Below are 25,434 nucleotides of genomic sequence, written 5' to 3'. Positions count from 1 at the left end.
TGGTCACTTTCAACGGCTCCTCCCTTTGGCTTTTGACAGCAGCTGACGCCACACTACACATTGAGTTTTGTTATCCGTGACTCACGTTTCATAAAGAGAAAAATGAGTGGACAGATAGAGACAGTCTGACGGTGTTATTTGGTGGAATTAATCGGCTTGAGCAGGAGTGCAGACATGGAGATCGTGTAAGTATTTTCAGCAATAGAGAGAAATCAGCTCTCTGCGATGACAGGAACATGTGCACTTATACTCACTGTGGCTGTGAGTTTTTTTTTTTTTTTTTTATATTTTCATAAATTATTATGCATGCAACAGGCTTCTTTAACTTTGTATGGCAGAGAATATCTATCTATCATGAAAATATAAATACATAGTCTACATATATTAGTTGATGGTACTTTTAGTTCACAACTACAGTTTTAATTTTTTAAATAATTTTCAGGGACTTTATGATTACAATATGTTGTTATAATTAAAACCATATATTTTACTGAAGCTCAGCTAGTGTCTTCAGATGCTTCATGTCACATGAATTCACCTGTAGCCTACCAATTTCTTCAGAAATCACAATTTACATGTATCTCTGTTTAGTATAGTAGTGAATGCATTCTGAAAATGTTAGACCATATAATTCCCAGTAAATAGTATTTACTATGGGAATTATATGATCTGCCATTTTCAGAACACTTCAACAACATTGCTTTACACGAGCCATTGTCTTTTGTGATAATTCATTGTAACATGACAGTTCTGCTCCCTTCCTGCATGTCTGGAAAGAGTTTATCAACAGTTGCAGACTGTGCACTGACGCCTATTCAAGGAAAATATGCCACTCTGATATAAGACGATGTGTGTGTGTGTGTGTGTATCTGTGAGTTGTTTGCTACTATTTGACAGTTAGACAAGACCTTGGTGGTTATCCTTGCTCGCCTATTGTAATTCACTCCGTGGTTGCAACTTTAATGATTACTGTAATGTAGGCTATATAGTCAGTTGAAGATGTTGCCACAAACACACACACACACACACACACACACACAAACACAGTTGTAATAACAGCTTTCTTTAACATTGCGATACTTTCAAACCAGCAGTTTGTGAATTAACACATAATTTAGACAAGCATTGTGTAGTACTGCTTGTCTTAAGCAAAAGGACTCTGTGAAAGGAAATGCAGATTGTAAACAAGATCAGTTTAACTTGGTGGGCTGTAGAGCACACACATTCAAGCTGATAGGCCTTCTCAGGAAGCTGATTGGCCCAGTGTCCTGGTTTGCATACAGGAAGGCAGTGGCTTATGATATTTTTAGTGGCACTAAAGACAGAATTGTTTTATATGTATTTTTTTAACACTGAAAGGAATTATTAACCCAACTTTTTTAAATCATAATTTATGCTCCCTCTATGCTATGCACAAATTTGGTAAATATGGTAAAATATCCTCTCTGTTCTTTTCCAATCCACTAAAGTGGTCAATGAGTTAAAATATTAGGTCCAAAAAGGACCATAAAAGTAGATGTAATGTTTTGTTTGGGAAAATAATGATATATACGTTTTTTTTTATTTTTATAAATCTGCTACGAACTGTCACATATGCGAAAACGAATGATGTTCCTGCTTAGTTTAATCTCTTCCTCATTTGTCGTGGTTTCTAGTGTGCTGCTCTTCTGGCTGTATGCAAATAAAGTTATTTTCTCCCAAGTATCATGATTTTAATTGACACTCGAGCGATAACCATGATTCATGCTTTTTACTATAATTATTTTTAATGTAGAGTTTTACAATTTGGTAATTTTGAACAAAATGACTTACCAGTCTGTTTTTATGAAATCTGAGGCATGCAGGTTGTTGCTGAGGTTGTGGCTGTACACAAATATTGATTTTGTTTGGTTACTGATGATAAATTGGAGGAACTGAACTACTTACATTTGATCACATAGGCTCTTTGATTGGCTGTACCTAAACAAGGTTTTATTCTCCATACACCATTACAGTTGTTGTCCATTCCTGTCTTTCAGTTTTATATTGGTAACAAACCTTGTACAGTTATTATACTTAATGGCTGAGAACGGCATACATCAATACTGAATTGGCGTATTGTGAAATTGACAGATATGCAGTGCATCTGTGTCCACCCTCTGTCCTCATGCTGAAATCATGATCAAATCTATGGATAAAAGGATTTGATTTGCATTATTATTCTGTTGTGAAGCTGATGCTTCTCTGTTATAAAGTCACAGTGTTCCCGAATTGAATAAGCAAAGTTGCCATTCCTCTTGTAAAGTAATGGAAAGATGAATGAGCACAATTTATGTTTTACTATTGCTTAGTGGTTTCTCCCTGTGTCTAGTGTTGGATGTCATACGTGCCCTGGCAGTGGTGTGTGTGTGTGTAAGTCTAGGTTAAAGCCCTGATGAGATGATTAGTGCTGATGAAAGTGGTGGAGGAGGGGCAGTGTAAAGAGTCAACCCTGTGTGACATGGATTGTGATGGGCTGTGAATGTATGGCAAAGGTCACATGTCTATGTGCTATCTATGCATATTTCCTTTAACCTTTTCCGTTAACTGTACTTGTACTTGTTTGTGTGTGCGTGTATTTATTTTTTATTAATATTTTTTTATATAAAAAATTTCATTGCATTAATCTGCAGTTGCAAATACTCCTGCTGTGCGACAGATATTACATAGCTGTTAAATTATTTAAGAGCTCTTAAAAGCTTCAGACTTATTAATTATAGTTAATAGGGATTCACAGAAATAATTTTGGTAACACTTTAGAATAATGGTCCATTAGGTAATGTTAGTTAATTCATTAATGAACAAACAATGAACAATACATTTAATACTGTATTTATTCATCTTTTGTCAATGTTAGTTAATGAAAATGCAGTTATTCATTGTTAGTTCATGCTAATTCACAGTGCAGTAACTAATGTTAACAAGCACAACTTTTGATTTGAAAATGTTGAAATTAACATCAACTAAGATTAATAAATGCTGTAGAAGGATTGTTCTTGCTTAGATCATGTTAACTAATGCAGTTAACTAACATTAACTAAGGGGCCATTATTCTAAAGTGTTACCATATTTTTTTACCGAAGCACAGAAACTAAAGTTAAAGTTTTTCTTTGTTTAAAAAGATATTGCTTATTATTAGTTTATAAGGTAGTAGTTACATTTAGGGTATTGGTTAGGATTTTGGTTGTCAATGTTATGGATGTTAATAGATTTATGTTACTACTCCAATTTGTTGTTATACAGTATAAACATGTAACATGTAAATTGTTTTCATGACAGATTTATCAAAACATACATTAAATAGTAGGTTAAGTAAAAATATAAGGAATATGTGCATATATTTAGCTAAATGCTCTTCTCTAGAGTTTCGGCTCCCACAAACTATTTTGGCCTAAACCAGAAATTACTGTTTTAGCTAATTTTAGTTTGGTGCATTGTCTAGAATCTACTTACAATGTTTTTGGGAAACGAAGCCCTGTTCAGTTCAGTGATTTGTTTGTGAACAGGTACGTTTAAAAAGTTTGGTACATACACACACATTTCTTAATAGTAGGCTTAAAGCAGTTGGAGTTTTATAATGAAGGTGCATTATAGTGAAACAGTCAATAAATGAAGTAAGAAACTAAAAGCAGTCGAGTATTCTCTAGCACTTGAAAAGTGAGTTGGTTTGAACTTCTTTTTTTTCAGGATCTGAAACACAAAGGCACAACATCAGTCACTTGTAAATTATATTTTATACTAATTATGGTGATTTTGCTGTGCTGGAAATGCTGTTGTTGCCTGGTTACAGAAAGCTCGAATTAAACTCCCTCCCCCTCTGATGTGGTATACTGTGTTTTCTAGAGGAATGGTGTAGCAGAGTGTCAGATCTTAAATTTAATATACATTTAACGTCCCGTTTAATGTAGGATGTGTTCAATGTCTCACTGTTTTCAATTTTTAATAAGATGTACTTTACACAAACTCAAAAATTTTATATTGTTCATTCTTACTATCTAAAACTGTATTGGTTAGACTGCTAAATGAATTCATTGGATGAACATGTAGTTTAGATGTTAAAAGTATTATTATGTAGTCTTGTGTAGCCTGACCTTCAGATTGATGGCAATAGGTCTGGGAACCTTGGTCGCTTTGAATGGTCCCAACAACAACAGCCAATGGTCTGTGGGCAAGACGTCTGAGGCTGAAACTAGTATTTATGTATTTCCAACTGAACACAGAGAACACAATACCTGGCACTTGGTACACAAAGACGGTAACAATCAGTGAATGGTTTTTCAGTGTGAATGGGTCATTTTGAGTAGAAAATGAACTCTAGATGTCACAAAAAAATGAAATTGATCTGATACATGGGATCGGTATCTGCTCCTATACTGGCATTTTCTGCAGATCGGGTATCGATCAGACGAGACCGATCCAAATCCAATACTGTGCGTATACTATTCTGTGTTATTGTTGAGCCCCAAGGAAGGCACAAAAACATTATAAAGCACCAAAATTTTTTCGTGGACATATTTCAGGTGTTCTGAAGCTGTTCCATTGTTTAATGTGAGGTACAGATTAATAAAGAAGTCATTAAATTCAAGTGCACATTAAAGCTGCGGTAGGTAACTTTTGACGCTCTAGCGGTTAATAAACAGAACTGCTTGCGTCTTGCGGAAGAACATCGTAGCCGGAACTACTTCTCTCTGTTTATGTCTATGAAGAATCACAAAGGTATTGGGTTACTCCGCTGCGGTACCCCCGAAGCAATCTAAAATAGTCAGAATATAAACACTTATTATAGGTGCACCCTAGTGATTCAGGACAAGCAAAAAACACGGTTTGGAAAATGGATTCATGGTGTACTCGCTTATTATATACATTTTTCTACATTTTGAACACAAACAAAGTTACGGACCGCAGCTCTGATTGGTTGATTTCTTACCGGGAGCGGATGTATTTCTGCAAATGGCAATAGGACCACTGGGAGGAGCCAGAGGTGCTTGATTTTTTCACAGATTATCTGTCTCATATTCTACTGTCAGGACATAATGACAGGTTTAACAAATATGTAAAAAATATATTTTTACAAAAGTTACCTACTGCAGCTTTAACTTTTCTCTCCTGCGGCTGTTTGTAATCCTCCATTCAGCAATCAAACTGCGTGTCACGTTCTGTTACTACAGTCAAAACGATGAACTCTCTTCAAGAGTGCACATTAACTGAGGTTTAAAACTATTCAAAGAAAACGCTCAGTACACTAACGCACAGATTTAATTCTCTATGTATCAATATTTCTTCCCTTTGTATTAGTGATAAGCACTCTGTGCCACTTTGTATTGGTGCCTTTAGTATTATAATACTTTTCTGCGCAATCAAAGATTATTAATAGACTTTCTTGTTCTGTCTTGTTCTGTCATTATGAGTATAATTCCTACTAATTTTGCCAGCACGGGTCACATATGTTTAAAACAAACATACATTTATCCTAAATACTTCCAGTAAAGCATCCTTTACAATGGAACAGCTGATTTGATACATGTACCAGTATGAGTTTTACTCAAAACTCTACATTAAGCTAAAAGAAGTAAAGCTTTGTTTTTGTTGTTTGGGCTGATGTGGTTGGGGACTTGGTCATCACCATGGTCACTGGTCAGTATGACTCTATGAAGCTAATGTGGTCAATTGCCAAGGCAGGTCATAAACAAAACAGCTGAGCTCGGTGTCTAGAAAGCCCTGTGATGTGCTGGACTTGTTGAGAACAACATCATAGTAGAACTGAACTGGATGTATGGCAGTAGTGCTTTACTAGCTGAAGGCTGAAGAAAACTATAGGATTCCTCTGTAGAAATGAGAGTGAGTAAACCCAACCATGAAAGTTCTGTTAAGAGCAATACACACTATTAATGTGTAATATAGTGCTGTCTTATATTTATGTGTTGATTGCTTTTGCTTCGACTATGAAGGCTAATGTTTTTTTTTTTGTTTTTTTTATGCGTCTATGTGTATTTTTTATGTGTCTATGTGTATTTTGACTTAGAATAGTATGTTTTGTGTATGTCCAACTGAATAATTAAGCTACCTTATTGGTTTGTTATAGTACCAGTTTTGAGGGACAATAATAGTATGAAATTTAATACAGGTTTTTGTGATTTTGCTGCTCGTCATCATGCCTCCCATAAAGGTACTTTACACGAATAGTGTCTTCAAGCCCAGACACACAGGTGGTTACCATAATAGTGAACAACAATCACTTGACATCTATGTTAAATAATGTTTATTTAGGAATTAATAAAGCTGATTATCTTTGCTTGAAACTTTGATAAAAAAAATGTTATTGTGTGTGTGTGTGTGTGTGTGTGTGTGTGTGTGTGTGTGTGTGTGTGTACGTGTGACAAATCAATGAAAATAAATTGTGACCACTGATCTGATACTGGTCCCCATCTGTATCGTCACTCTATGAAAAGAACAGCTTGGACATTCTGCTAAATATATATTTTTGTCTTCCACTCAAGAAGATGATGTATATAGGTTTGGAATTACAAATTTATTTTTATTTTTTTCATCACTTCAATCAAGACTTGATCACATTTCTCAATTATTAACCAAATTCATATTTCTAAGGCTTATATGTTTTAAAGTGTGTGTGTGTGTGTTTTGTAGTTTGTACATGTGTGTGTTCAGCCTCTCAGCATCGCTCTCTCAATTCTGACCACCTTACAGTGAGTCAGCACTAATAACGCATGCTGACAAAAGCAGCTGTATTTCATTGGCTTGCGCTTTCTCATGTTCCCTCTCTCTCTCAGACATCATTGTTCAGTTTAATCTCCTAATGCCCTATTGGCTGAAAATTGGTCCCGGCATCTGCGCCATCATCTCTTCTAAGACTCAGAATTACATCACAATCCCACAATGCTTTGCAAAATGTACTGCAGTGAGTTAGCATTTAGAGAGCTAGAGCTGATGAGAGGAAAAGTGTGGGGAGGGGGGTGAATGTTTACATGGTGAATTTATGAATGACGTCGAGAGTGAACGAAAGAAAGGTGTGGCCTGATTAAAGATCCAGAGAGTGCGAGAGTCCAGTAATCCTCTTCCTCGTGTGCTAGTTTGAAGTGAGCTGTCATCTTTTTTGCTGGCTTAGTGGTGCTCAGATATCTTTCCTGCTCAGTGCAGACAGAAATGCATCATTGCCGGGTATCAACATGTGGGATGGTGCCTTGAGAACAGCTGCTTGATGGTAGGTTTCAGTGGAACTCTTTCTGATATACACTGTGGATGCTCCATTGATTCTTTCACAATGCTGCTGGTAACATTTTTCCATTGTGGATAATACTTAATGATTTGACACAATGTCAATGGATGATATGTATAGTTCTTAATACAACTTTGTGGTTTAGGAGTCATATGATGTTGCTAAAATATATATATTGTGTGTATTTGATGTAATGCAATGTGTTTATGTGATTATGTTAATCCTCAAAAAACACATTATTTTTCACATAGTGAACATTATTGTTTCTCCTTTATGCCTGTGTCGTACAAAGCTCATTGTACTGAAAAGCGAGGTGTATGCTGATTGGCCAGGAATCTAGTGTGTTGTGATTGGCTGAATACCTCAAGCGTGTGACGAAATGTTACACCCCTTACCATAATGTGATGCCATGTGTCCCGGCTTGACAAGACAAAACCAATAAAACCCATTACAAAGAAGACATTTGTTGCATCTAGTGGGGACATAATTACTGATTATTATGACTTATACTGTTTTTTTTGACATTGCGTTGTGTATCGTGTCACGTAAACATAAAACCATGCATGCATTTGTGACTGGAGAAACAATAGTAAGAAAACATACAGGCTGTGAGTCAGAAGCGGCAAACTGTCCTTGCAAAATTGGAACTGCCCCACTTTATAAAAACAGACACCGACATTGTAGGCTACTCTCACAGGAAACATTCCTTGTCCTCTGCAAAATGCGCTGCACACATCTGAATATTTAGGTTGAACTGTTCTGGAACAGTGCTGTAAATACAATTTAACCACTGATTTCTAGTTGTGTCCTCTTTTGAAAGGCTAAACAAAGTAGCTTCGCTTTCACAATGAAAGACTTACTGCATTATATTGTAAATTCTGGTGCTGTTGGTGTGGAATGTTAGTCTTTTAGGGGTAAAATACTGTTGTTAACCAGTTTAAATGTAAAATCAGATGTCTTCATCATGTGACAGAGAAACTGTGCTCTAGGCTTGCTTATATAAATATTATGTAACAGGACCAGGCCGGGATGGCATGCAGAAAATGACAGAGGCTTTTAGGAGTCTAGGAAATTTGTTTGTTTTAGAGTCTGTCTATTTGGAATATGTCTTGAATAGCACCGGTTTATTTGTAGTAATGATAAATGAATGGCAAACACAATACTGGCAATAACAGAAATATCATTTGTGGTGGGAGTTAGGGGTGGTGGGATACATAGTTAAAAGTCCACAACATCATTGCCTTGAAAGGGAACTCTTCATGTCAATTTAGTATGAAATAATTATATACTGTATGTGTGCAATTTATTTACTTATTTATATTTATTTACATATATAAAATATAATTCAGCTGCTGTCAATCCATGAACCTATCCCTTTACAATTGCTAAAAATGTAAAGTAGTTAAGTTACATATTTAAAAATGATGTAACAATAGACATTTGTGTAAATGTCTCAATATTTTTTGATTTCAACAATCAGGAAATTGTACACCCATTAATTAATTAGCTATTGTTTTGTGCTTAGCATAGGGACAGATGTAGTGTATCTAGTAAGTGTTTTTTTTTTTTTTTTTGTAGAACACTTTTTTTCTTAAAAATAATTTAGCAACACAAGCAATACAAGTTCAAAATGTATTTATTTTTACATCACATCGCTTCAAAATCTCACATGCGTTACCTGTCGAACTCACAGCCTTGTTATCTCAGTTCTTAGTTGTTTTATTTTAGATTTTTTCTTTCTGTGCTATTTTTTAATTGTTGGTGTATGAATGCGAAACATAGAAACCTTTGCCAAATGACCCATGTCTCATTGTTTTTTTCAGCATCTTCCACCATGAGCTCTGCCTTTTGACACCAAATTAAGAAATAATTGAAAAATCAAATCAGTGTCAATTTTAAAACAATAGACAAATCAGATCAATATGGGAGCATGGTAAGCATATACTGTATACATACAGTGTACAAGCATATCAGAATATGTTATCATTGTCATATTAGCAGCAGTGCATGGGAGTTAATTCACTTCTGTTGCATTCCGTCTAGCAGCTGATATTAATTTAAGAACTTGCCCTGTGTGAACACCCCCTTATGCTCTGGTTCAGATGTTCCCGGCCTCCTTCCGTCTCTTAGTGTTGCTATGGTGATATGGTCTCAGTGAAGCTCTTTTCCTGCAGAGCGAGGGGGTGGATGATGCCCTTGAGGGATCCACTTCAGCACAGTGGATGTGTCCTGCTTCTTTCCATCTTACTGATGTACAGTATTCGTGACATGCCCTACATTGCAAGCTAATCTGCTCTTCCTTTGAATCAAATCTCAGATGACAGTTTTTAAATGTTTTCTCATAAATTGCATGTTTAATCTCTAAAGCAGGGGCCTCCCTAGCCATTTTTTTCCAGCTGATTTTCAGGTGTAATATATACAGTTGTATGATATGTGAATACCACATTCAGGAACATCACAATGTCTGACAGATGCTCGCACAACTTACTCTTTTCATTAGTTCTTCTGGTGTTTTCAGTGATATACTTCCTCTCTTTTTCCTTATTGAAACTGGGCTTGTCAGGTTTATAAATAATTAATAGGCGTTGTTAATGTGTAAATGTGCGTTCATGCGTTAAAGTGCATTCATCTGTCTCATGTCAGAATTTTACAGAAGTACAGAACAAGCTATTTGCAGTTTCGGTTTTGCTGAGGAGAATGTTTTCTTTTAATGTCACAGTATATTTACATAGTACAGAACTATTTTGGTATTATATATTGTTATATAATTAATTATAATTGTATCAGATTAGATTTTATATTTTACATTTTTTTAATGTAATTTTTGTTTAAGTTTTAGTATTTTTTACTTATGCGCTTTTATTTTCTTTATTAAATATTTCTATATCATATTAATGTTTATTACCTTTGTATCTTTAATGCAGTTTTAATGTTTTCATCTAATATATTGTCTTTCATCTTTATTTCAATTACTGAAACAATTTTAATTGCAATGCTATTTAGTTTTATTCAAATAGTAACAACACTGGTGCAGTGCAGTGCCCTTCAGTACCAATGACTTAGCAAAACTTTGACATTAAGTATTGGAACTAGACACTCACACCGTAGCTAATGTACAGATTTCCACCGAAATTACCCGGAACATTTGTACCAGGAACTTTTTCCCCAGGAACTTTTTTCCCCCCAGACCTGTTGCTTTCTGCGTTTCCACCGCGGTGTAAAGTACCGGGAAGATTAGGCAAATAGACTGGTGACGTAGGTCTGCGTGCGTTTCTCAATACAAAGTATGCTGATTTTGGACGTGCATCCTCGGTAGTTCAGACTTTGTGCATTTGACTTGGGAGTGTGATGTCCGCGATGTCGTGAATCCGGTAAATCTGCAAACAGCAGCGTACTTGATAACATCAGTCAGCTGACCATGGCTACTGCAATTTTCCTCCCTGTATATGTACAATAAAATGAATTATGATATAAAATACCACTGCTTCCTTTCGTTTTCATTTAAACATAATAACAGCTGCAGAAATGTAGTTAGTTCAGGGATATGTGTATATATACAGCCATTACAATGAAATGAAATATTATATAAATTTGACTTTTTTATTTTCATTTTAACATATAGATAAATTGAATACAGACCAAAGATTACCAGTTAGATTTACCCAAAGCTAATTATATTTTATGTTTAACCACTAAAGAGACATAAGAGCCAGCGGCACATATCAGGAAGTCTAGCCGAGGTGAGGCTGCTTCTCGGCAGAAACATGAGCACTGAGCTCTCGCTGATCGCGTGGAGCTGACCGTCTCCAAAATCGGCAAAGGAAACATTTTTAAATAAGCACTGTCTTTATAAATAAACAACAGATTTGAGTTTTAAACAACTACATTCTCGTCTGAAATACTTTTAAAATTACATTTCATGACACAATAACAGTAATATTTTGAAAATGATCCGAATAAATGGTGGTTGAACTCAACCAATGCTGTGTGAACTCAACCAATCAGGATGTTTAGTGCCCAAGTCCCTCCCCCGAAAGTTCTGGAACTTTGAAAAAGTACTACCTCGCCAGCAGGGACTTTCTGAGGGACATTTTTTTTTTACCCAGAACTTTATTTAGTTCCTTGTTCCCGCAGTGGAAACACACCGAGTACCAGGCCAAAGTCCCTAGTTCCTGGGTAAAGTTCCTGCGGTGGAAATGTGACATATGCTTAAAAAACAGTTTTACTGATAAGAAGAAGAGCTTATGATTAAGATCATCAAGCTCAAAGAATGGTGCTAGAAGCAGAGCAACATAAAAAGAAAAAAACACAAAGAAAAGAAACAGGCCTGATCTACTCCCCACAGGAAATGATAGCAATTACAGAACAAATGGGTTTGAGTGGAACCATGCTGGTATTGTGGTAACCTGAAGCATTTTAATCTTATAGCAAGAAATCTCAATTTTCCTCACCACTGAGAATAGACTGAATGAGACAAGTTGTGTCATTACAGACACAATTTTAGAACTTGATTTTATTACTGTATTTGTGTTCATGACAAGGTAAAATAGTTTTTTCTGTTGAACATAAAAGATATTTTGAAAAATGTTGGTTACAATGTTTTGGTTTATTCTGAACGTTTATTTGCCACACATTCTTCAGAATTTTTGAATAATGTTGGTGAGCAAACAATTGCTAGTAGCCACTGACTTCCATTGTATTTTTGCCCCAAAGATCTTTTGTGTTCAACAGAAGAAAGAAACTCAATCAGGTTTTGGTCAACTTGAGGGTGAATAACTGATGACAAGAGTTTTCATTTTTGGGTGAACTATCCCTTTAATTTGACAGAATTTTTATGGAATTTTTTTTTTTTTTTTCAGTTTACGATCTATACACAATAATAGTATGTTGCTTTTTAGACTTGAATATGTTTACCAGTATGTAAGAGATTTACTGTATGCTTCACTCCAAAATGATTACCTTATACAGCATCCGAAGCAGACAAGCCCGTATATTTTCCCTTTATGAGCTTTCACACCAGACTTTCTTTTCCAGTCTGTTACATAGATATTGTCCTGAAGCCTGTATTTAGGGTTCGACTTTCACTGAGCACTTTGTGGTCAGTGGATCGACTCACAGATGCAAGATTCTGCTTTGCTCAGCACTGAGGACATCTGGACTGTTCTTCTGCTCAGCTTTGTGCACTTTGTGCATTAAAACAGACAGCTTTTAAAGCTTTTAAAACTCTTGTCAAATTTACTTAGACAAACATATAGCCTATATTAAATAAGAGTTTTAATTGGCTTTTGGATTTTTGCAGACAATAAGCGCTGTGACCAATAAAACTGACTTTTACGCATTTTGCTTATCTCTTAAATAATCTTTACAAAAGAAAACTTGTTTGAATTTTGAAACCAAAATACAAGGTAAATGTAGGTAAAAACAGGATATTAACAAACTATGGTTTCATAACTTCAAAATCACCACCATTAGGCTTCTGACAACATTTTTATATAAAATTCCCTAAAAGATGGAGTTACATTACTTTGCAAGAACATGATTGTAAACACAATGAGGCTGTAAAAGCAGACTAGTGTGACGATATTTAATGTCCCTAACAACCTCTATAGTCCCATTTAAGTACTTGTTAGAAAGCTTTTTCAAGAAAAGTTAAATCTTAAAGTAAAAAATTATTAGAGTATTACTGAAATGTTGTACAATAAACTGTGAAAATATCTTGTGTTTGCCTGTGTTAACCACAGATTGTATTTCAGGCATTTAACCAAAGACTAATATAAAGACCCACTGATTTCAAGGCGATGGAACTAGAAGTGCTGAAACCAATCATACTGTTCGTCTGAGTCATGGCTGATGTTTTACCATTCAGATTATTCATTAACACAGACATGATTCAATACAGCATGCTTTAATTATTAATCTGCCTTGTAATGGTTAAAAACTTTTTTGTGATATCTGGGATTCCAGTGTTGTTGTGTGATATTTACTGCTGCCTCTAGCACCTTGTTTGTATGAATTAATGCAGCATATTGTCACACAAAAGAAACAGCTACACCTTGTGGTCCTTTTCAGGAACAACATCTCATCTAGTTGTTTCTTCTACATCCAGGGTCTGGGCTGAAGGAGTGTGGGAGGTCTTTGACAGAGTTTTAGGATGGCAACTGAAGCTTCTACCCTCCCAAGTCCTGTCGTGCGTCAGATCGACAAACAGTTCCTGATTTGCAGCATCTGTCTGGATCGCTACAACAATCCCAAGGTCCTTCCCTGCCTTCACACCTTCTGTGAAAAGTATGTCATTTTTTGTACTACATTATATTGCTCAATTAATTTTACATGTTTTATTTTATTGCTTAAATTACTTACTCTTATTAAATAGTTTTGTTAGCTGAGTGTAAATGACATTAATACATTAACCTTTACATTATTCCATGTACTCATGGAAATTACCCAAGTCAAACCTGTTCATTAGAAAGGGTGTCCCAATACTTTTGGAAATATAGTGTAAATATGCACATTCAGAGGATCACAAAAGATGTCCGTACAAAGAATTTCAATGGAATCTAGTATTGTTGTGGACTTTCAATGTATAGACAAAACTGCTGAAACATTCTTCAGAATCCTTCTTTTTTGGGTGAGATATGAGATATGCAAAGAAGTGCATTGTAAATGTCTACTACAGAGTTTTTGTTTTTGCCACAACACAGCTATGAATTTTACATTATTTCTCTAAACAACTTTTACATTTTAAGCTAGCTTGTGATGTTTCTGATCTCTGGTGAGCTATTTAAATCTTATTTTTATTTCTAACTTTCAAATATTTGTTTATGCTGTTGCAGCTAAACTGCAGACTAATTTTACCTTTATAAAGTAACCCATTCAAAGTCTTTTATTACAGTAGAGCTTTAAGTTGAGTGGTTTGTGTCTATATCCTGGAAGAGCCAACAATATGCAAAATTAACATGACGTAAGCTCAAAACCGACAAATTTGTTAATGCAAAATGCAGGGGGAACCACTACAGTGTAATACTTCAAAGCTGCATCTCACCTTATCACGCAGCATTTATCCCATTACACTTCCTCTCATTGGCCAGTAATGACAGGGGAGTGATTAGTAATCATTATTGCTGACACTTGATGGCAATCAGACTTAAAAGAAAAACAAACCAGACACCAAAACTGGAAATGATGTTCAAATTTGTGCTAGGGCATCCTGAAATAAATACATGGACAATAAAGAAAGATACTGTAAGTGTTTTCCATTTTAAAAGCTGATGAAACTGTTTATGCTGTGTAAGGTACAGGTATGTATAATTGTAAGACAGTTTTAATTAGTTTTCTGACAGTATAAGTGTAATATACATAACCTTACTTTGGTATGACAATAATACTTTAAATTATAAAGTATTTCCAAAAGTATTTTATATTTGTTTAGATTATTTACTCACTCAGGCTGTTTTGTTTTAATAGCCCTAGCATATTTATTTTGCCCCATGTTACAGTCATCCATTTAGTTTGCAGTGTCACCAAACTATGATCCAGTTGATTCCCGATGGACAAGATCAATTCCTGCCCTGCATTTTTTTTTTTTTTTTTTTTTTTTTGCTTGATAAATCATTTAGCTCAGATATATGTCACAATAGAGAAGAAAAGTTGGTCACAATGTAAATGCTTGATTTATCACAGAAACACTTAGAACACACATTAATGTGATAGCCGGGCACTGACACCGAAGTTGTTTTTTCAGTAACCTGTTCCTGTTTCTCCAGGTGTCTGCAGAACTACATTCCCGCCCACAGTCTGACTCTGTCTTGCCCCGTGTGCCGTCAGACCTCCATCCTGCCAGAGGAGGGTGTGGCGGCACTTCAGAGTAATTTCTTCATCACCAACCTGATGGAAGTGCTAAAGAGGAGCCCAGACACTAACCTCAGTGAGGACTGCTCCGACGCTATCAACGGAGTGGCCACTGGACAGCCACTCTCCTGTCCCAATCATGGAGGAAATGTAAGAATTACACAGCAGCACAGCATAAAAAACTTTCAAAAATCTCTAGTGTACAGATGCCTCACTGTATGTTAGAAGTATTTTCCTCCAGGCAAGTTGCATTCCGTCCAGTTTTTGCAAAGGGAGAAGATATATATATAATTTACAAGGGCATCCGACTTAAGTATGATATTCAGTTCTTCCTTTTTATCATCAGGTAATGGAGTTCTACTGTCCACCATGTGAGACAGCCATGTGTGAGGAGTGTACTTGCGGCGAACATGCAGAACACGCCACCGTCCCGCTCAAGGATGTTCTAGAACAGCACAAAGCCTCGCTACAGGAGCAGCTGGACGCTGTCAAAAACAGGCATGTAACATATGCTCATGTACACTTTAGTGCAGAATTTACATTTATGTTGTTTTATGTTTAAGCAGCAACATTTCTCATTAAAAAACAGGGTTGATTATGTAGAATGAGTCCGATGTGAAAAAAAAAACAGTACTAAATGGAGTCTTCGATCAGTGAGGATGATTTTGTTCTTCATGAATCTTAAGGGGTAAGTCGGGGCCTAGTGCTTAGAGAGTTTGACTCCTAACCCTAGGGTTGTGGGTTTGAGTCTTGGGCCGGCAATAACACGACTGAGGTGTCCTTGAGCAAGGCACCAAACCCCCAACTACTCCCTTGGCCCCACAGCATAAATGGCTGCCCACTGCTCCGGGTGAGGTATTGATATGATATTGATGAGATATTGAGAGGAAAGAAAGTTCCATCTCCTTATTAAGCAGCAGGATTATCACAGGGGATTCAAAGTTTGATGCTTTGCTAGCAATATTACAGCTACATATTAAAACGATCCCCAATTTCTGTGAACTGTGTGCAAGGATCTTTACAGTGCTTTGTGCTGCGAGATGAAGTGGATGAACTTGACAATCTGCATTCTAGATTTTGGTTTTCGCTTGTACGGTGGTTCTGAATTGTCAAAACCCCTCAAAATGCTTGCTATGGATGCGAAAAAAGTTTAAAATCGAACCGGACCAGAATATATATATTTTTTAATGATGGACAAAACTTTTGGAGGCAGTGTGTAAACGTGATTGACACAAGGTCGTATTTATTTTTTAATGTGGAAAATTTTGGGTGAAAAATTCTGACTCCGTATGCAGTGGTCTTTTTTTTTTTTCAGTTGATTTTTTTTATCACCCATTAAACACCCAAACACATGATTAAGAAACATATTTTGCATAAGAAACATTTTTGCTGATTTTTGCAAACTGATATTTCCTCATTAAAGAGAAAACAGATGCATCCTACACAGAAGTCTTGTTTGCTGAATCACCTTGACATATTCACCTGACAACGTCATACTTCTCTAGTACAATTTGAAAATGTTGCATCCACTTTATTATTTCTCAATTCCTTTGTTTTAGAGGCTTGTTTTTCTGTTGAAGTCTCATTCATTTCAATAATTGCAGGTGTAGAAGTGATATTAAACCAACACCACTTTGTAAAATTAATTCAATGCAGTTAGCATTGATGCATCAACATTGACTTTCATTGTTTTAAATGTCGGCTTGGCTATGATTATATTATTATTAAAGGCAGGGCCTAGATCTAGGGACCAATAAAAGTTTCTGATTCAAAGACCTTAGACATCTTGATGGACTGTGTAAAATCAAAAGATCAGACAGGTATGAGTGTGCCAATTCATTTAAAACCTTAAAAACAAACAAAAATTTTTAACTCTGTTTTAAAATGGACTGGCAGCCAGTGCAAAGCAAGTAGGAGTGCTAGTCAAAATTCTAACAGCTGCATTTTGTACTGTTTGTAGGCGATTCATACATGATTGGTTAATACCGATTTACGTTGAATTTCAGTAGTCTAATCGAGAAGTGATAAAAGCATGTATAACTCTCTCGAACTCAGCACAGGTTAAAGAGCCACACTCAAAAATGACCTGTATTACAGTGTATGATGTAGCTGTCCATCAGTGTAAACAATGTGCAAAGTAATTAAACCAAAAAGTACACGATTTATAAAGTTATTGGCTTCTAAAGTAAGGAGTCGACTCTGAATCGCTGAAACGAGTCGTTATAGATTTCAAATCTTTTGCCCATCTCTATGTACGTCACTAGGAACACTTTGCATAATAATCTCCGCCTACCGTCTTGGGAGAAACAAAACTCTGACCTGCCCCACCCCCCCCACAAAGACGCTCTGGTTGGTGTGATAGCATCATGTCGAGGAGACAGTGTGTTTTTAATTGTAAAGGCAAGTTTGTTTTATTTTCACTGCCAAAGAATGAAGATCAGAAAAACCAATTGCTATAATTCATTTTTACCACAATAACAGAGCAGTACAACAAATCCCTTTTGTTGTGTTCACAACATTTCACTGATGACTGCTTTTCTAATCTTGGTGAGTACAGCGGGATTTTCAAAGCGTTTGGCCATAAAAGAGGGTTCATTACCAACTTTATTTAGACCAACAAGCATCTCCGAATCACAACGCAAAGTATGATTATGAAGTTATGTGTTTGTTTTCTCCCGAGCGTCTTATCAGTATGTGTGCTGTCTGCAGCCTTTGTCTGCACTGATCTTCATTTACACACATGTCATTAAAATGAAGTGTAACAAGTGCTGCTAACATATATTCTGTGATAAAGTAATCCATATGAAAACAACGCGATGTCCGTTTTTCACGTCTCCCTTCATTATATCTATATAAGACATAATTCACCCCAATCCAAACTGCTTATGTTAGTTGACCAATCAGAACACAGTATGCTACCGAAAGGTGGGGTTTAAGGAAACTGAATCTTTTGAACAGCTTCGCACGAACCGTTTGGGGATCTCTGAGAATTGAGGTCATTTTAAAATGATATTTTGACAAAATGACAATGTTTTTTAAACTTGGATGGATTTAAACCTATTGTACAGGACTTATAAACAGTGATAGGAAGCTTAGAATTTTCATCTTACTGGCTCTTTAAAAAAAAACTCACCTTAGCAAGGAGTCTGAGCTGGAAAAAAAAAAACAGAGGGCTTGACATATGCAGCCAGAAGACCCAGTACTTACTGTATTTTGCCAGATACAATTAAATAACTGAACACTATTGCCTATGTCTTAGTCTCATTGAGACTAATCAATTGATTAAAAACAACTTTCTTCAACCTGACAGGTTATGTTCTGGGTTAGAGATCTCAAACTGAAGTTGAACCAATCAGATGTGAGAAAAGTGACACAAAGACACAAAGTCACTCCCCCAGTTTATCTTTATCCAAATTAAAGGTCACTAATGCTTAAAAAAAAAGAAGTCTGGCTTTAATGATAAATACTGAGTCATTTTATGATTTATGTAATTATTATCATTCATATTATTTTTATTTATCTATTGCACACAAGCAACTTTTGTTTAACAGTTATTATAAATTGTTTATTTTAAATAAATATTAATGTATACAGATCATGTAATATAAATAAGCTGTAGTATCAATAGATTGCACTATTTAAAAAATAAAAAATCTGACCTTACATGTTCGAGCCTCTATCAATATATATTTTCAAATGTATAAACTAACTTAACAAGTTCTCTGAATTTGTTCAGCTACCATCATGGTACAGGCCCCTGGACAGCCCTGTTTTATAGTTTTGATGTGTTAACTATGATTCTACCATCGGCGTAGGTTTGGTCTCAGCTTTGGTGGGGACACCACGGGACACCATGGGACACAAGAGGTATATTGGATAAATGAACTGAAAGTGGAACAAATCCGCGCTACTCCTTTGGACTATGCAGCGAAGACTGTTTATCTGCTCAGGCTGGAGCCGTGGGGATACCAATATGTAGCATTTGGACCAATCAAACACACAACTAATTGTAACATTTAACAAATAATATTTAACGCCTCCTCATCTAACCAAAGGTTCTATGGACCCTTCCCCCAAAAGGAAGCTATCACCTCAAAATGGACAGAACAGGCCTCTGGATCCCTAGCAACCAAAGTCCCACTATCTGATAACACTAGGTTTATGACGCCCAGGAATGTGGCTGACCAACTCTTAAATCAAGTCTCTCAGAAACGGACACATATGCACGATCTCTCTCTAATTAATAAAAGGCACTCTTCTCTAATTAATTCATAGAAAAACCTTTCTTTGAATTAATTCACATATGCTTTAGTGCATCGTGTATGCTGTTCCTGTACTTGCATATTGTGTATTGCAGTGGTTCCCAACCTTTTTCAACTCGCGGCCCACACAACCAAACACATATGTTTTCGCGGCCAAAAAAATGAACTGACCCCGCTATTGTTGGGTTAATAACTTAGTACTCAGAAGCTAGATTTTAAACTGTATTTATTGAATAAACTAGGGCTGTGCGATATGGACAAAAAAAAAAAAAAAACTATCGCAATTTTTTTTTTGGATCAATTTTGCAATTGTGCTTTTACAGTCATAAATGCATTCAGGATTAATTTGAAACATATTTCCAAAAGAAAACCAATCAGAGCTTTATCAAAAAGTTAAAAGTAACATCTCTAGAACAGACATAAGTCAAAATTATCACTATAGTGAAGATGTAAAAAAATGTATAGACTTGTGGCAAAAAAAAAAAAAAAAAAAAATCCTGTATACAGGGACTTTTTTTTCTTTTTTGCCATGCATTGTTCATAGAGCTCATTAATTGTAGCGGTGCCTGAGGTGTTTGCAGTGTATATACAGTATGTGTATGCGGTCAGCAGTGAGAGCTCATAAATATAACGCGAAAGCACATTAAAATAATGCACGAGTGCGAATCTCTCTGTTCGCAGCAGATTTCCTTTGCTCTGTCACAAAACCGGTCGTGCTTGCTCAGATACACGCTGCTTTGCGAGGAGAGAGTGTGTGCACTTAAAACGTGTCTCCTCTCACTTAAACTGCATCCTGTTCACTAACAAATTCACTCTATGCTCATGTGTTAGACATGAATTATTTTCGCACATTTTTATTTCTAGCCTTTTACCGCAGTGAGAACGCTCTGATCCGTCAACATTGGCTCAAAAAAAAAGGCGCATCACAGAGAGTGTGTGAACCTGGAGTTAGGCATATGCGCACACTCAAATCATGATTTTAGGACATTTTCTTTTAATCGCACAGCCCTAGAATGGACTGGAAATGAACAGAAAATAATTGGTGGCCCACCTGCAATACCACCGCGGACCACAGGTTGAAAACCACTGGTGTATTGTATATGTTGTATACATGCTTATGATGGATCACTAGTTAATATAACATTACCTATATGATGTTTGGTATCTATGAGTTCGTATTTTCATGATCTAAATGAGAGTGTATATTATATTTTGATGCCTATGCACCACATTCGTTTTATAAGAATCTTAAAGATTCTTCTTGAATTGCATATAGAAAGACACCAGACTAAACACAAAGAGTTGAAAAACTTCCCTCCAAAAGGTACCACTCCTCATTGGTTTACTCAAATCCTGAGGGTGGGACATCACCCCCCAATATAGATCACTGCTCACCAGATCAGGGTGGTTCTTTTAGATTCAGGAATTCCAGGAGAAGATGCTGAGCTAAGAGCCTTAAAAACCACACTTAGCTTGTGCCAGGCTTCTGCCTTGACTATTCATTCATCAAGATTCTCTGATTCAAACTGGTCTCATCAATTCACTTCCAGAGACCAACTGGAGCCCCAAAGTGCATCAGGATTCATTATCAAACAGGAGAGACTTGCAATTACCAAACTTAGTCTTATTAAAACGCAGGGTGTCCGAGTGGTTGTAAAAGGTAATAAATGAAATTAGCCAAAATTAAGGGCATTAAAAAGTATCGGCTCGAGCTGGAGCCATGGGCTGATCTCACAGCGCTCTGAGATACAGTGAAGAAATCAATAACATCTCTGTGAAATCTTGTGAGAAGCATTCAAATTCAGTGAAGAAGCTACAGATATCAGAACAAACGCTGCTGATGTGGAAACCAGGAAAAACATTGTTCATTGACCATGGATTAAACAGTAAACTACAGGGACAACTTGTGGAAGAAATGGTTTAATGTTTTCGAGTGATTTTAAATGCTTCACACAACTTTTCCCAGCACTTCAATGCTTAAAGTATTACCACATTTGAAAGTTATTTTTAATGTGAAGATGTTTGTTAATCTTTAATAGGTTTCCCCCATGTATAAAACTAAAAGTTTTATAATGTAGGAAAGCAAACGATTATTAAAAAAAAAAAAAAAAAAATTGCTCATTTAATATATATATATTAAATGTAAAAGCTACTAGATGGCTGCAGAGAAATACTTATAGGTCATTTTCACTCCCTAGTATGGCCTATATATTTTTGTATTCATTAAATAATATTTAGACATTATGAATGACAGTAATAAAAGTACATTTTATCAGATGTAATATATTTATTAAATCTGTAAGACATCTGCTAAAGATCTGGGAATCATCTGCTGTGTACTCTGATAAACATCTCAGAAGCAGTTTTACATGCATTCTAATAAATGTCTATTTGACATCTGACAGGTAACATAGACGTACTGCAGATGAACAAGCACTCTTAAAAATACATCTTGAATAAATCTCAGAGATGTACATGTGCGATTAACGTGCTTTACTCTCAGGTGCTGGTGCGACCTTCTGTAGAACTTAATGGCACTAGTGCTGGTCAAGTCAAGTCACCTTTATTTATATAGCGCTTTAAACAAAATACATTGCGTCAAAGCATCTGAAAAACATTCATTAGGAAAACAGTGTGTCAATACTGCAAAATGACATTGAGTCATTGATGAATTCAGTGATGTCATCTCTGTACAGTTTAAATAGTGTCTGTGCATTTATTTGCAATCAAGTCAACAATATCGATGTAGATGAAGTGACCCCAACTAAGCAAGCCAGAGGTGACAGCGGCAAGGAACGAAACTCCATCGGTGACCGAATGGAGAAAACCTTGGGAGAAACCAGACTCAGTTGAGGGGCCAGTTCTCCTCTGGCCAGACGAAACCAGTAGTTCAATTCCAGGCTGCAGCAAAGTCAGATTGTGCAGAAGAATCATCTGTTTCCTGGTGTCTTGCCCTGGTGGTCGTCTGAGACAAGGTCTTTACAGTGGATCTGTATCTGGGGCTCTAGTTATATCCTGGTCTCCGCTGTCTCTCAGGGATGTAGAGATCCTTTCTAGGTGCTGATCCACCATCTGGTCTGGATACGTACTGGATCAGGGTGACTGCAGTGACTCTCTGGTCTGGATACAGATTGGATCTGGTGGCTACGGTTACCTCGGAATAAGAGAGAAACAGACAAATATTAGCATAGATGCCATTCTTCTAATGATGTAGCAAGTACATCGGGTGTTATGGGAAGTGTTCCCGGTTCCGGTTTACCTAATTAATGCAGCCTAAAAATCCTTTAATGGATTTGGATATTAAAAGCATATTAGTATGTTATGTGTAAGCCAGGTTAAAGAGATGGGTCTTTAATCTAGATTTAAACTGCAAGAGTTTAAATATAAACCCTTACACCTCCCGAACAATGTTAGGTAGATTATTCCAGAGTTTAGGTGCCAAATAGGAATAGGATCTGCTGCCCGCAGTTGATTTTTATATTCTAGGTATTATCAAATTGCCTGAGTTTTGAGAACGTAGCGGACATAGAGGATTATAATGTAAAAGGAGCTCATTCAAATACTGAGGTGCTAAACCATTTAGGGCTTTATAACTAATGAGCAATATTTTAAAATCTATACGATGTTTGATAGGGAGCCAGTGCAGTGTTGAGAGGACTGGGCTAATATGGTCATACTTCCTGGTTCTAGTAAGAACTCTTGCTGCTGCATTTTGGACTAGCTGTAGTTTGTTTACTAAGCATGCAGAACAACGACCCAATAAAGCATTACAATAATCTAATCTTGCGGTCATAAATGCATAGATTAACATTCCTGCATTTGACATTGAGAGCATAGGCCGTAATTTAGATATATTTTTGGGATGGAAAAATGCAGTTTTACAAATGCTAGAAACGTGGCTTTTTTAGGAAACATTGGGTTCAAATAGCACACCTAGGTTCCCATCTGATGACGAAGAATTGACAGAGCAGCCATCAAGTCTTAGAAAGTGTTCTAGGTTATTACATGCAGAGTTTTTAGGTCCTATAATTAACACCTCTGTTTTCTCAGAATTTAGCAGTAAGAAATTACTCGTCATCCAGTTTTTTTATCGACTATGCATTCCATTAGTTTTTCAAATTAGTGTGTTTCACTGATTATAGAGCTGAGTATCATCAGCATAACAGTGAAAGCTAACACCATGTTTCCTGATGATATCTCCCAAGGGTAACATATAAAGCGTGAAGAGTAGCGGCCCTAGTACTGAGCCTTGAGGTACTCCATACTGCACTTGTGACCGATATGATACATCTTTATTCACTGCTACGAACTGATGGGGGTCATATTAGTACGATTTAAACCATGCTAAAGCCAACAAAGTGTTCACGTCTATGCAAAAGAATGTGCTCAATTGTGTCAAACACAACACTAAGATCCAATAAAACGAATAGAGAGATACAACCACGATCAGATGATAAGAGCAGGTCATTTGTAACTCTAAGGAGAGCAGTCTCCGTACTATGATACAGTCTAAATCCTGACTGGAAATCCTCACATATACCATTTTTCTCTAAGAAGGAATATAATTGTGAGGAAACCAACTTTTCTAGTATCTTGGACAAAAAAGGGAGATTTGAGATTGGTCTATAATTAACTAATTCTTTTGGGTCAGGTTGTGGTTTTTTGATGAGAGGCTTAATAACAGTCAGTTTGAAGGTTTTGGGGACATATCCTAATGACAATGAGGAATTAATAATAGTCAGAAGAGGATCTATGACTTCTGGAAGCACCTCTTTTAGGAGCTTAGATGGTATAGGGTCTAACATACAGGTTGTTGGTTTAGATGATTTAACCAGTTTATACAATTCTTCCTCTGCTATAGTAGAGAATGAGTGGAACTGTTCCTCAGGGGGTCTATTCGCTTGTTAAGTCTGACGTCACGTAGCAGCGCTTCCGTGTCCAAACGCTCTATCAGTTACCACGAGAAAACAACAAACGGTGCTAATATAAACTCACAATGTGATAGAATACTAGCGAAAAAGTTATAATCGTAACATTTACCTCCATACTGAAGTCCCAGATAGCCAGACAATGAAAATATAAATATAAAAAAATATATATAAAAATTATTTGTGTTTGGGACGCTGTGAGCACGGAGACTGTAGTGTATTCCGTAAGTTTGAAAGCGTTTAGCTTAAATTATTAATATGAATAAACAGTGCTCATAAACGGCTGCTGAGGTCGTATTCTTAAGTGAAGCGAGTTGAGGCTTGGACCCGGAAACAGCGCTTCTTACGTCATCACTTAACAACCGAATAGTGCACTTTCTGATGCGATACTGTAGCTGATGGCTGAATGGTTACAATTTTATCTCTAATAGTATCAATTTTAGAAGTAAAGTAGTTCATAAAGTCATTACTTCTGTGATGTTGGGAAATGTCAACACTTGAGGCTTTATTTTTCGTTAATTTAGCCACTGTATTGAATAAATACCTGGGGTTATGTTTGTTTTCTTCTAAAAGAGAAGAAAAGTAATCGGATCTAGCAGTTTTTAATGCTTTTCTCTAGGATAGGTTTCTTTCCCGCCAAGCAATACGAAAATACAAATGAATAATAAAAAAAAAATGCTGGTGTCCTCAAACGTTAGTCTGGAGACCTTTAGTGGTTCTCGAAGTCAGAAAAGTCATAACAGTGTTTTTTTTTTTTTGGTTTTTTAGAAAGTAAAAATGCACAAAGTTTCCCATGAGGGTTAGGTGTATAGTTGGTGAAGGCTGATAGTATACAGTTTCTACAGTAGAAAAACCATTACGCCTATGAGATGTCCCCACTTTTCACAAAAACAAACGTGTGTGTGTGTGTGTGTGTGTGTGTGTGTATGTTACACTAGTTTAAAGGGTTAGTTCACCCAAAAATGAAAATTATGTCATTAATAACTCACCCTCATGTCGTTCCAAACCCATAAGACCTCCGTTTATCTTCAGAACACAATTTAAGATATTTTAGATTTAGTACGAGAGTTTTCTGTCCAATGTACAATGTATGTACAGTAAACTGTCCATGTCCAGAAAGGTAAGAAAAAAATCATCAAAGTAG

General features: G+C 36.2%; 1 protein-coding gene across 6 annotated transcripts in view; it reads left to right on the top strand.

Moving 5' to 3' along the window:
• The first annotated feature begins 55 nt into the window (after positions 1-55).
• Positions 56-25,434, top strand: part of trim2a (tripartite motif containing 2a) — a 38,816-nt gene continuing 13,437 nt past the window's right edge. For 2 of the 6 annotated variants that reach the window (XM_026203798.1, XM_026203795.1), the window contains exons 1-4: positions 56-185; positions 13,359-13,537; positions 15,016-15,250; positions 15,447-15,598. In XM_026203798.1, the coding sequence (XP_026059583.1) occupies positions 13,404-13,537; positions 15,016-15,250; positions 15,447-15,598 (521 nt within the window). In that variant the 5' untranslated portion in view covers positions 56-185; positions 13,359-13,403. Of the gene's footprint in view, positions 186-5,743; positions 5,857-6,943; positions 7,238-13,358; positions 13,538-14,402; positions 14,495-14,531; positions 14,551-15,015; positions 15,251-15,446; positions 15,599-25,434 lie in introns of those variants that run through there. The other 4 variants (XM_026203797.1, XM_026203796.1, XM_026203799.1 and 1 more) reach the window with 4 other exon arrangements.

The sequence above is a fragment of the Carassius auratus genome, chromosome 26, assembly GCF_003368295.1.
Source record: "Carassius auratus strain Wakin chromosome 26, ASM336829v1, whole genome shotgun sequence".
Taxonomy (NCBI): domain Eukaryota; kingdom Metazoa; phylum Chordata; class Actinopteri; order Cypriniformes; family Cyprinidae; genus Carassius; species Carassius auratus.
This window is presented reverse-complemented; position numbering and strand designations above follow the sequence as displayed.